Source organism: Neophocaena asiaeorientalis, unplaced genomic scaffold (assembly GCF_003031525.2).
Source record: "Neophocaena asiaeorientalis asiaeorientalis breed wild unplaced genomic scaffold, Neophocaena_asiaeorientalis_V1.1 scaffold76, whole genome shotgun sequence".
NCBI classification, from domain to species: Eukaryota; Metazoa; Chordata; class Mammalia; order Artiodactyla; family Phocoenidae; genus Neophocaena; species Neophocaena asiaeorientalis.
The window spans coordinates 2444400-2457408 of NW_020173668.1; the positions used below are offsets into that span (position 1 = coordinate 2444400).

The 13009-nt window shown below is 49.1% G+C and overlaps 2 protein-coding genes across 4 annotated transcripts; both read right to left on the bottom strand.

The window, feature by feature from the left end:
* Positions 1-869: 869 nt before the first annotated feature.
* AQP10 (aquaporin 10) lies at positions 870-7477 on the bottom strand. Its single transcript, XM_024748091.1, is given in 9 exon segments — positions 870-1036; positions 1039-1055; positions 1531-1748; positions 1994-2112; positions 2199-2339; positions 2897-3023; positions 3409-3435; positions 3437-3510; positions 7465-7477. Coding segments are annotated over 9 exon segments (903 nt in total).
* Positions 7478-9419: 1942 nt separating this feature from the next.
* HAX1 (HCLS1 associated protein X-1) lies at positions 9420-12049 on the bottom strand. 3 transcript variants are annotated; one of them, XM_024748282.1, is made up of 7 exons: positions 11898-12049; positions 11121-11377; positions 10769-10956; positions 10271-10322; positions 10037-10143; positions 9831-9921; positions 9420-9681 (listed from the first exon to the last, which is right to left on the bottom strand). In XM_024748282.1, the coding sequence occupies exons 1-7, from the start codon at positions 11948-11950 to the stop codon at positions 9596-9598; spliced, it is 834 nt and encodes a 277-aa protein (XP_024604050.1). In that variant the 5' UTR covers positions 11951-12049; the 3' UTR covers positions 9420-9595. The 3 variants fall into 3 exon arrangements, with proteins under 3 accessions (XP_024604050.1, XP_024604051.1, XP_024604052.1); XM_024748283.1 differs by having other exon boundaries at positions 11852-11987; XM_024748284.1 differs by having other exon boundaries at positions 11121-11354; positions 11898-11955.
* Positions 12050-13009: the final 960 nt, after the last annotated feature.

The window sequence follows — 13009 nt, forward strand, 5'->3', positions numbered from 1 at the left end:
AAAAAAGTCTGGAAGCGAGATAGCGCTGAGATTTTTTTTTTCTTTGGAAAAAAAGGAAACAGAAGAACGCTGTTTATCTGCTAATGTGTGGGAGACTTAGGGAAGCGGTGAACGACGAGAATTTTCCTCCGCACCAGCTTTCTTTACCCCTACACTCATTCCCTCTGTTCCTTCGCCTTCTCTCCTCGCCCTGGCTCATCTCACTGTTCACCCTCTCCTTCAGTGACACAGCCCGGAATGTCTAGCTATTGGGTCGTGCGTCAGTTTCTCCCGCTTGGTCTCCCAGTCTCTAGGCGCTTGCATGCCTGTGTTCCTCCGGCGGCCCTCCCTTTTTTCCCCCACCACGCCCCCTTGGTGGAGGCGGCTCCCCGTACCCCTAATTACTATCTGCGGGGTGCTGAATCTCTGCGAGGCGCCCCAGTGAGCGGAAAGGCGGGCGGCGCTGAGGTTACGAGAGCAAGGAGTCAGGCAGTGGGGACCAAGCTTTGGAGGAAGTCCCCTGGGTTATGCCCCGCACTAGATGGTCGGCCTCCACGATCCTGCGGATTCCCGCAGCCTTCGCAATCCGGGTTCCAGGGTGCGCACCCTCTGGCGGCTACTTTGAGGAACTGCGTTCCTGGAAGTCCAGGGTCCGAAAACCTGCCTGGGGCAGGAGGCGATGAAAAGCCTAGGTCCCTTACCTGACCCTCTTCAATTCTCCCTGTCCAGGCATCCTCCCCAGTTTAGGAGGAAGCGATGCCTAGATGAGTAAACGGAGAAGCTGCCCAGGGCCTGGTGTATTAATAAAGAGAAAAAACGTCTTGTCACCAGGCATGGGTCTCTGGCCCTCTTCAGTGTCCGTGAGGGAGGTGAGGACTGTCATGTCAGAATCACAGCTTACTCTCCTGCACCTGAGTTGCGGCAGGACTTTCCGAGTCTGAGGCTTCAGGTTGGGCACACTCTAAATCCTGAGCTGGCTCTGAGTGCTCAGGATGATGCAGAGCCACCAGCCGCCAGTGTGTGGCTGTGCTAAGTGTGGCCCTCCCTAGAGGGCCTACCACCAGCCATTGCCAGCGCTACAAGAGAAGATCAGAAGGGCGATATCAGGGTGAGTCCCTTAGCCTTCCCTCTGAAGGACTGGCGGTAGTAGTAAGAGAACTCCCTAAAGCAGTTCCTGGGGTGATAGACACCAGAAAGAAGGTGTGTTGGCACCAGAGCATAGCACTTAAAGAGGAGACTCCAGGAGAGCTTGGTCCAGCCTCTTGCCTTAGGGAATTATCTGAATATCTGTGTTTTGTTGATGAGATTACTAATGTCCAAACAGGTAATGTGACGTGCCCAAGAACACAACCTCTAAATGTCACTGTTTCAATGAAAAGAGTGGAGGGGGAGGCAGGGGACAAAAGAGAAAGGGAGAACTTGGGCTTAGAGGAGGTTCACTGTCCTAAGAGGCCAAGAGAACTATTTAAAAGGAAGATCTGGGGACCAAGGCTTAGAGCCTTTAGCAGAGGGATGAGGGGAAGGACAGCACCAGGGGAGGCCGTCTCTCACCTGAAGACTTCAGGGCCCCAGCCAGCCACGTAGGTGAAAAGCCGTGGGTCGAGGTCCCAGGCAGGGTTGATTGGGAACCCACAGCTGGCACCCATGGATAGCCTGATGGCCAGGATCAGCAACCCCACTACCACAGGCTCCACACTCGCAGGCACTCCCTTGTTCCGTGTGTCCAGGATGGCTAAGATCCCCACAATCAGCATCCAGGTGCCCAGAACCTTGGAGTGGACAGAGGCAGAGGGGCTCCCATCAGCTGTCAGGTGCTCCATCTGCCCTATCTCACCCAAGCACTCCAGGCTACCACCCCACGTCATCTGACTTTGTCCAACACAGGCAGCTGGGGAAGGTGAGGTGCAAACATAAATGCAACCCCACATCCCACCCAGAGCCTGAACAATAGGTTGAGGTCCCAGGGGACAAGGGCAAAGGTTGTGGCTTTCCCAAATCACCCCCTCATGCCTACCTGATCCAGGAAGGCATTGCTCAGGGACAGTTAGGTGGCAGGGTAGGTGACAAAGATGGAGGCTGTCTCCTTGGGACCAGTCACTGTCAGGTTCCCACCTGTATAGCTCTGTAGGGCATCTGCAGGGTCATCTTTGCTCATTCAAAACTGCTCTAAGGCACCCTTGCCCACACACAGGTGTCCCCAACCCCGTTCTCTCTGTTACCATGATAGAGAGCATACACCTATGCTCCAGAGGCACAGAAAGCGGATAGCAACTGCACCAAGGAGTAAATGGGAAACTTGGCCCAGGGGAGGCATCCCAGGAGGCACATGACCAGGGAGAAGGCTGGATTCAGGTGGGCCCCTTCAAGGATCAAGAAAAGAAAACAAATATCCATTGTGTCACTGCCAGGCACTGTCACCAGGTAGCACTGCAACTCCTCCCCACAACTCTTAAGACAAATGTTACTCTTCCCATCATATAGATTAGGAAGTTGAGGCTCAAGGAGGTTAAGCAACTTGTCAAGGTCACACAGGGAAGCCAAGTTTGAACCTGGGTCTGTCTGCTCTTTCCACTACAGCACTTGACGCAATGTGTGCCTGGGGGACGAGCAGGTGAGGTCCTGAGCAAAGGTGAACCCCCAAGGGCTTAGGTGGGGGACAGAAGAGGAGAGTACTTACCCTTGATGCTTTGCCATAGATCTCCATCTATGTGAGTGGAGGATTAATGTGAAGAAGCGGGATGGCAAGAAACAGAAAGGGAAGGGACTGGACTGGGCCAAAGGCATATCTCAGTCCAGGTCACTGGTCAAGCTCAAGGAGATAATATCTATAAGTCACCAAAGGATCTGCCTTTTCACAATTACCACACTCAAGTACACAATCCTACCCCGTCTGATGACCAGACCTCACCCTCCTTACCTGAGACATTACCACTGATGTAGATGGCTAGCCTAACACCCAGAGAGCTAGCCAGAAACATGATGAAGAAGTTGCCTTTGGTTCCTCTACTGGTGACAGCCTGGGCCAAAGTCCCCTGTATGAGGAGCTGGTAGAGAGAAGGAAGATGAGGAAGAGGGAACCAAGAATAAGGAGCCTGGTGGACCAACAGGAGAGAGAGACTGGGAAGGTGAGGGGAGTGGCCAAGAGAGATGAATGGACTTGAGAGATCAGCAAGAAAAAGCAGAAAGAGGGAAGGGGAAAAAATGGGAGAAGCAGAGAAAGAGTAAAGAAAGGGGAGGAGGATAAGAGATGGAAAGGGACAGGCATAAAAATGAGGGAGTAGGAGAGGGATAAAAGGGACAAGAGCGGGGGAAAAAGAGAAATGATGGAGAGTTGAAGCGGGACACCAGGAGGAAGAGATAAGGATGCTAGGAGGAGCCAGAAACTTTTGCCCACCTCCCCTCTTTCCTTTCCCCAATTACCCTGCCTACTGTGAGCACAAACGCACCCAGAAACTCTGGCCAGGCACTGCCGGGCCGGGATGCTGTGGATCTGAAGCCGGTCCTTGACTTGGGCCAGGGACTGAGTGTAGGCTATGGTGGGGACACCTTATCTCTGGTTACCACTCCCTCTGTCTGCATAGGTGCACTGCTGCTACACAGCTTCTGCCTGTCAGGGGCAAAGATAAGGAAAAGACTTTAAAACCAATTATCTCAGTTACTGAACAGCAGCTAATGTCTGTCTGTGCATGAGTGGAAGCTAGGGAGGGAGAAGGTCTATGGGCAGTCTCTGTGCACAACTAGAGCCTGGAGTTTGCCCAGCCTCTGTCTCCTCTGTCTCTCATCCCCAGTCCTCCCAGGAGGAGCCTCCCCTTATGCCGAAAAACTGGGAGGAGTAGGCTGCTTCATGTACATTAGTTCTCTTGGTGCTCAAGACAGCTGTGGAAAGTAGTATTGTACTATCGCTCCTGCTCTGCGATGAGGATACTGAGAGAGCCTTAGAATTCCCCAGGCCACACAGCTAGTTAATAGCTAAGTTTGAATTCAAATGCAGGTCTTCTGACTCTCCCTCTGATATTCCACAATGCCTCTCACGTGGAACGTGAAGTCTTCCCTCAAACCATTTGGTTGCTTGGGAAATTCAATATGCCTCCAGAGAGACTGGACTGAAGACCGCAGGCTGCAGGAATAAAACCCACATAAGGCATGCTTGTACTTTGATGCAGCCTCACCTTGACTAGAGAATGCTCTGTCTTTGTGTCTCTTGCCATGGCTCCAGAGGAGGGCTTCATGCCCACGTTGAGCTCCACCTCCCCTTCTCTGGATGCTTGCCACTCTTATTCTGCTTAAGACAGCCACTTCCTACTTCTTCATATCTCAAGCCTCTAATTAAGATTCATTCAACTATGGATCAAGCTCTAGACCCTGGGGAAACAGTGGTAAACGAAACATAGCTCCTGCCCTCTTAGAGCTGATGCTCTAGTAGGTGGAAACAGACAATATACAGATTTTAAAAATACTGATATAGTTTATGAGGTTCTTGAGAGCTGGGTTATATAACCCTGGGGGCTCTAGCGCAGTCCTGGGCACATCTCTGTGAAATAATACTTCTTTATTGGCTTTAGTGGATATTATAGTGCTCCACCCAGGTCCCCTTTTCAGGGCTAATGCACCCACTCCCCAGCTGCTGGGAATAACAGATGCTGCTGGCACTCAGCTGCTTCCCTCATGGCCGTGACTTCTGTGGCAGGGAACTGCTTCAGCCAAGGTCACGTGTCCTCCTATAGGATCCACATCAATGAATGGTTGATGCAGGGATTCAATGACCGAGGGGAGTTTGGTAGCGTTATACATAGAACTGGATGCCGAGAGTGCTGGATCAAAGGAAGTGGAACATAAAGTTAGATATGGAAGAATTTATTGATAAGGGAACACTCTCCTGGGATTTAGGATTTAAATCCTGGCAAGATCCCTGGGATGTGGGGTGAATACACTTCTAGGAGGCTTGGGGAAAATGATAGCTCACGATAAGAAAAGTAAAAATGCCTAAACAAGTCATTTACATTGAGGACCATTATTGAAAAAAGGGAGAATACTCAGACATTTTGAGGATTTTTGGACAAAGGATCTGAACTAAAATTGACAGCTGACAACCCAAAGCTGTACCACGACCCCTTGTTAGAGTAGGAGCATATGGGGTCCAGATAATAAATGGAGTCCTGGGCTCAGGTCTGGTTCACAGGATATTCACTGAGACCAAGGATCCACCAGGTGGTCACTTCCTTGACACCCCAACATATAATTGAAATGGACATTCTTTGAAGTTGCAGAACACTCATATTTGTTTCTTGACCTATGGAGTAAGTGATGAAGGCCAATTAGAGGGCTGAGACTACCTCACACCAAGATAATAAATAAAAACAATACCATATCCTAGGGTAAATGGAAGAGATTAGTGCCACCCTCAAAGATGTAAAGAACATAAGAGAGGTGGTCCCTTTCATACCACCAGTTTGGCTCCTACAAAAACCGGATAGATCATGGCAGATGGCAGTGGTCTACGGTAAAATTATTCAAATAGTAACTCCAATTGCAATTGTTGTGTCCCAAATTGTAATTTTTTTTTTTTTTTTTTTTTTTTTTTTTTTTGTTTTTAGCGGTACGTGGGCCTCTCACTGCTTTGGCCTGTCCCGTTGCGGAGCACAGGCTCCGGATGCGCAGGCTCAGCGGCCATGGCTCACGGGCCCGGCCGCTCCACAGCACGTGGGATCTTCCCGGACCGGGGCACGAACCCGTGTCCCCTGCATCAGCAGGCGGACTCTCAACCACTGCGCCACCAGGGAAGCCCCCAAATGGTAACTTTATAGAGCAGTTTAATACAGCCTCTGGTTGGTAGTATGTAGCCATTAATCTGGTGAATATGTTATTTTGCCTCCCAACCAGATCAGAAAGGAGGATCCCAAGGAATTTCATCCACGTGGGAAGTCTAGAGATAAACACTTACCCCAGGACTATGTAAACTCTCTGGTCCTCTGTCATAATACAATCTGAAGGGAGCTTGACTATCTGGACATTTTGAAGAACATCATATTTGTCCACTATACAATGGACCCTTGAACAACACAGGTTTGTACTCCTCGGGTCCACTTACATGTGGATTTTTTTCATTAAATATGTATTACAGTACTACACGATCTACAGTTGGTTGAATGCAAAGATGCAGAACCACATATACAGAGAGCTAACTGTAAAGTTATACTTGGATTTTTTTTTTTTTTTTTTTTTTTTTTTTTTTTTTTGGTCTGCGAGACATGTGGGATCTTAGCTCCCTGACCAGGGATCGAACCCGCACCCCCTCCAGTGGTTAAGGCGAAGTCTTAACCACTGGACCTCCAGGGAGGTCCCTGGAGGGGACTTGGATTTTTGACTGGGCAGATGGTCAGAGGCCCTAACCTCTGCGTTGTGCAAGAGTCAGCTCTATATATAACATCATGCTAATCAGATAAGGAGAGGAAGAAATGGAAGTATATTGGAGGGCCTGGAAAGATAACACGTATTCAGAAGGTGGGAAACAATCCTATAAAGATTCAGGGAACTGCCACTTTGGTAAAGTTCTGAGAGGTCCAGTGGTCTGGGACATGCTGGATATCCAATCTGAAGTAAAGGACTGATTATTGCATCTCCTACCTTCCACCGCTGAGAAAAAAACATCACCAATCTACTTAGGATTTAGGAGCGATGTATTTCACCCTTGAGAATACAACTCTGACCATTGAAGGCTGTCAACTTCGAGTGGGGCCAAAGCAGAAAAGGCCTCTGCAGACATGTGACCCGGCAGACCCAGTGAGACTAGAGTATCTGTAGTAGGAAACGATACTGTGTGTGGTTTGGCAAGCTCTAATAGGAGAATCATAATGTAGACCCACAGGGCTCTGGAGCAAAGCCATGCCATCTGCAGCAGAGATATACATACCTTTTGAAAAGCAGCTCTTACAGTGCTACTGGGCTCCAACAGAGACAGAGCATCTGATTACAATTCATCAAGTGACCAAGTAGCCAGAACTGCCCATCACAAGCTGGGCTCTGCCTAATTCTCCATGTCTTTAGGAAGGGTGGGCCCAGCAAGAACACATTGTAAAATGGAAGTGACATCTTTGGGTTCAGGCATAAGCAGGGTCAGAGGGCACAAGCCAGCTGAAAAGTAAGTGGCCCAGGCTCTACCAGGCATCTCTCCCTCAGCTCACATGACCCTATTGGGGATTGTCTTAGTCCATTCAGGCTGCTATAATAAAATACCATAGACTGGGTGGCTTATACACAACAGAAATTGATCTCTCACAGCTCTATAAGCTGCTAATTCCAAGATCAAGGTGCCAGCAGATTCGGGGTCTGGTGAGGGCCCACTTCCTGGTTCATAGACAGCTGTCTTCTCCCTGTGTCCTGAGGTGGCAGGAGCAGGGAAGCTCTCTGGGGTCTCTTCTATAAGGGCACTAATCTGATTCATGAGGGCTCTACCTTCATAACCTAATCACTTCCCCAAGGCCCCACCTCCAAATACCATCACAATGGGGGTTAGGTTTCAACATATGAATTGGGTAGGGGGGGCACAGACATTCAGTCTGTGACACGGATCCCTTGTGAAGAGGGATCAGAGAAGGAATAAGCTTGGTTCAGACATGAGTTGGCAGTTTGTGGGCAAAAGCCAAAAATTGACTGCTGCTGCATTGCAACAAATCAAGAGTGGCCTTGAAAGACAGTGGTGAGGGGAAATCCTCCCAGGGGACAGAGATTTGGACAGTACATCTGGTCATCCACTTTGCGTGGAAAGAGAAGCTAAGAACATACACAGTCACAACTGGCCTGGTTGTTTGGTCAGGGGCTTGAAAAGACAGAGTGGAAGATCAGGGACAAGAAAGTCTGAGGATGGACCTATGGGAGTAGTCTTGAAGTATAAAGGTCTTTGTATTAGACGTTAACGCCCACCAGAAAGCATCCATCACAGATGCACTGAACAACCAAGTAGGAAGAATGACTTAGCCACTGCCTGTCATCAGCCACCCACTTCCGAACAATGAATACACTGAGTAGAGTAACTGGTGGTAGGATACAGGCTATGCACAGGCCCAACAGTGTGAGCTCCTACTCACCACGGCTCAGTTAACCACTGCTGTGGCCAACATGCAATCTGCCGTTAACAAATACCAACACTAAGTCCCTAATACAGTGCTATCTCTCAAGGAGAGGAAGCAGACACTTAGGGACAAGGACACTAGATTCCCCACCACTTTTGACTGGGATTGGCACTTACTCTGAGTATAGGTTTGCCTTTCCTGCCCATAGGGTCTCAGCTAATATCACTCTATAAGGACTTATAGAGTACTTGATCCGTTAATGTGGGATCCACATTACATAATTTTTAAAAATTTATTTATTTTTTGGCTGCGTTGGGTCTTCTTTGCTGTGCACGGGCTTTCTCTAGTTGCGGTGAGCAGGGGCTACTCTTCGTTGAGGTGTGCGGCTTCTCATTGCAGTGGCTTCTCTTGTTGCAGAGCATGGGCTCTAGGGCACACGGGCTTCATTGTCTGGGGTACGTGGGCTTCAGTAGTTGTGGCTCACGGGCTTAGTTGCTCCACGGCATGTGGGATATTCCTGGACCAGTGATCAAACCCGTGTCCCCTGCATTGGCAGGCAGATTCTTAACCACTGCGCCACCCGGGAAGTCCCTGAAACCTTTTTTTTGGCTGTGTTGGGTCTTCGTTGCTGTGCGCGGGCTTTCTCTAGTTGTGGCAAGTGGGGACTACTCTTCACTGCAGTGCACAGGCTTCTCACTGCAGTGGCTTCTCCTGCTGCAGAGCACGGGCTCAGTAGTTGTGGCGCACGGGCTTAGTTGCTCCATGGCATGTGGGACCTTCCCGGACCAGGGACCGAACCCATATCCCCTGCACTGGCAGGCGGATTCTTAACCACTGCACCACCAGGGAAGTCCCTACATTTACATCTTGAGTTTTTCTATCTGGTATGAGGCAATGTTCTAATCTACTTGTTTTACATGTGGCTGTCCAGCTTTCCCAGTACCACTCCTTGAAGAGACCAATAATGTTTTGCTAGTTATATTTTCCCTAATATGTACAAAAAAATAAAAACATAGCCAGTAAAGGAAAACATATTTGCCCATGTACTTCATCAAATTATCTCATGAACTACCCAATCATAGTGCTCCCACACCTAGGGAAGCAGTTTTTCCTCTACACTTATACACATACTTCCTTTTTTTTAATCTAATGCATCCCCATGTAGAAATTTCCCTGGAATTATCACTAGTTATATTATCTCTTCATAAGGAAAATCATCTTCTAGAGATACCTGACCCTTACTTATCAAAATCAGGTTTTGGAAAGTAAAGCAAAAAATTAAGAAATAATTTTTTGTGGGCCAAGTTAATTTGGGAAGCCCTGGATAGTGTGAGAAAGTGGAACAGCCATGACAAAGCCAAAACTAAGGAATTAGCATAAATAAAGGTTTTATTGGTCAGTCTGGGTGAGTGACATACTGACATACCCCCAATTCACTGTTCCACACACCCAAGGTGCTGACGTGGCAGGAGGAGAACTAAGCCCATTGCTGGTGAGCAAAGGGTGGGAGGCGAAAAGAACCTAAAGGCCTCTGAGGGTTAACAAGGCTACCGGGACCGGAACCAACGTCCTAGGAACAAATCCAGGATGGAAAAGGCATCATCCAGGGATGGAGGTGTTGGTGATTCTGGACCTAAGGAAGAAAGTGATACACAGAGGCTAAGTGAAAGAGACTAGACAGGGGCAAAGAAGAAGAATAATGTTAAAGGGTAGGAGGGTTAAGGGTTTCCCTTTCCCAAGGAATTAAGAAATGGATCCCTTTGATTCATACTCTTTACTTACCATCCCTAGGAGAGCCACCTGCTTCTTGATGGGTTACTGTGGTCTCTTTCCGGCCCTCACTGTCCACCACAGTCCGGCGCTCCTCTACGGTCTACAAGGAGAAGCCCCCACAATATCCCTAACAGTTAACTGATTTCTTTACATAGGTCTCCCTTTCCAGAACATTCTCTGACCATAGTTCCCTTTACCCGTCTCTCCCAACTCACCCCATCTGGCTTAGTGATCTTAGTCACAGAGATGCTCTTGAAATAGGATTTGGGCTGGGGCTGCAGAACTGGGCCAAGGCCCTCCTCGGAAACCTGGGTATCAAGATCTAGAAGGGCAGAGAGAGGAAAGAGGAAAGAAGGAGTCCAAGGGAAAGAAGGGAACAAGTGTAGCCGGAAGAAATTTCAGGGAGGGAGAACAAAGGGCTGGTAAATGTCCTTTCCCTCCAAACTCACCATTGTCCTCTCTGGCTCTAGAATGGGGGGTCACAGGCCACGTATCATCAAACTGCAGAAGAAGCCAAAGTAGGTCAAATGACACCTTTCAATCAAATTTGAGGGGGTCACAGAACCCAAACTATTTCCAAGTTCCAAAACTACTTTTCCTCAGGAGAAATAATCCCAGCCAGGATAGCTTTATTTACTTACACCTTCCACCTTCCTGTTTTATGTATCCCTCTACCAAAAAGCATTCCTCAACTGATACTTTTCTGTCCTCCCTCAAGAAATCTGCTTTGTCCAAGAATCATTTAGACCAATTTTTTTAAACAAAAAGCAAAACTCACATTTCCCCCCAAAGAAAATCCTACAAGAAGCTTAATACAGAAAACAGATAAATACACCAAGAGGAGGGCCTAGGACCCCAACCCAAGACTGTTAAGATTCCAACAAGGTTTCCAGTCTTTGCAGTCAGTTTTCTCCACAGGCTCCCACTTCAGGCCCAGATGTACTCACCCTATGAAAAGGTCTCTGGGAGCCCCAGCCTGGTGCTGGTTTGGAGGATTCAGTTCTTGCGTCACTCTCCAAGGCCCCATGAAAGATCCTAGGCTGGTGACTATCTGGATACTTAAGCATTGAGTCCCGAAGCGTCTGTCCTTCCTGCCGTCTCTCACCAGGTGTCTCTGACTCAGGACCTGGAAGTTCTGCAGAAAGGCGGCAGGTGGATGCTGGGGACTTGGACTCTTAAATCTCCTTGAAATCATCAGTTTTCTCACACTTCCCAACCCCCAACTACTCTCTGCAGGTTCCTTTTTTCACCCACCGACCCAGCAGAAACCACAGGTTCTCCCCCGGGGCATCCACACACCAGGAGGGCGGGAAGGCAAGGTCCAGGCCCCCATCTCGCTGAAGATGTTATTGAAATCCCGTACTAGGTCATCAAAGCCGAAGTTATCGTGGAAACGCATCCCTCCTCCTGGGCTGAAGCTGAAGCCGAAGCCAAATTCCTCGGGGGGCTGGGGACTCTCAAATCTCGAGCTCCCACGGCCCCACGTGGCTCCTTCTTCTTCCTCATCATCTTCATCTTCATCGCGAGTCATCCCTCCAAAAAAGGGATCTCTGTGGCTAGGGGTGGAGGCAGATCGGCCACCAAGATTTCTACTTAAACCATAAAATCAGCTAATGGGTGACAAAGTGAGACAAAAGCTGCGATCTAGGAAGCTGAAGTGAGGGTTAAGAGGACTGGCCATCGGGTTTGTTTTGTTTTTATCAAAGTCAGCCCTCACCTCGCGGCTCCCCCAAACGCTTCCGCTCGGCTTTTCTTCACTGTTCCCCAGCCCCTCCCTTCTCTCCCAAGGTCCGGCTCACTTGCTCACTGTTCTCTTCCCCAAAGCCCCATTGTCTTCCCCACCCGCGCCCCTGTTGCATCACCCCAGACTGCAGAAAGGTTTAAGCGGCTGTTTCCTCTCCTCTTAACTACTGCCCTGGTTACTGTCGCGGGGTGAGCGCTCAATGTTGACTTCCGTTCTCTCCGCAGGAATTGAAGGAGTGGGGAAAAGGATGTTTTTCCAAAAATAGGGTGTCAAGGGTCAAGCTCACCTCAGAGGATCCCGCCCCACGTTCTCTGGCCCGGACCCGCTCTCACCTCCGAGGTCCAGAAAAGCCGAAAAAGCCCCGAAAGAGGTCAAAGAGGCTCATTCCCGCAGTGGGACTCGAACTCTCGAACCCCACAGCTGGGGGTAGCCAGAGCTACGCTGACGGAAATTGAGCGCAGCGTCAGACCACGCTACCGGAAAGCAAGCCTGCGATCGGACACTGTCGTAAAACGACCGTAAGCCGGACTGGGTGGGGGGGCAGGGCGGACGGACCTATCACGTTCCAAAGGTTTTCTTTTACTGTTTCCTGTGAAGGGAGCGGGCGTACTGAATTTTCATTTTACAACGATCACCTGCCTCCTAAGTCAATTCTCCTTCCTGCCGATCAACCCGCTCCAACAGGGTGTTTCGAGGGTTTGACACTGGATGGCACCGGAGGCAGCCGCCAGAGGGCAGCCCACCCGCACAAATGAACCGGACGGAGACCCACCCTCACCGCCGGCTCACCAACCCATGGACGACCAGTCTTACTTCTAAACCCACCTCGCCCCTTTCCTCCGTCCAGTTTGTTTCTTGACTCATACAAATAAAGTCTAATATTAATTAAAGGGATGGACAAAATGTTGCATTAAGCTTCTTCTAGTATAGTGACTTCCCCAGAGTTGAGTAAAAGATAAAGACAGAGGAACGCATGGATTTAGCTCCATCTCTCCAGCTATTAAGGATTTTGTCATAACTATACGGGAGTCTAATTCTTTCAGGCAGGGTCTGCAACCACCAGGATAAAGACTTTGTAAGAGAGCAAGGGAAATCTATTGAAGTGTCTTGGGAGAGAATCTGGGGCGATAAGTATCTCCTTTTTCGGGGCACTGACTTTAAAAGCCTCCCCCTCCCTGTACCCCCAACCTCCATCCCAACCCTGGCCTTGCTCTAGACTCCTTTTCAAGGGGTTGGATATTAGCTACTTGAAGTGAAAGCACTCAAGAAGTAAGAACTACTGCTTCAGTTTTGCTAGCCAACAGTGCATGTTGCCCTCATTTCTTTCCAGTTCATTTGCCTGGATCCATCTAAATTACACTTTGATTCTACAAAGCCATTTCTTTCAACTCCTGCTTAACCCTTTCCCTTTCAACCCAATATCTGCTATCCCTTCATTGCCTAA

What these genes read in the sequence shown, in the direction of transcription:
- HAX1 (XM_024748282.1), bottom strand. Translation starts at nt 11,950, where the DNA reads ATGAGCCTCTTTGACCTCTTTCGGGGCTTTTTCGGCTTTTCTGGACCT. An exon ending in GGCTTTTCTGGACCTCGGAG is followed by an intron (nt 11,378 to 11,897) that starts GTGAGAGCGGGT and finishes CTCCACCCCTAG; the next exon opens with CCACAGAGATCCCTTTTTTG. An exon ending in CCCAGAGACCTTTTCATAGG is followed by an intron (nt 10,323 to 10,768) that starts GTGAGTACATCT and finishes CTTCTTCTGCAG; the next exon opens with TTTGATGATACGTGGCCTGT.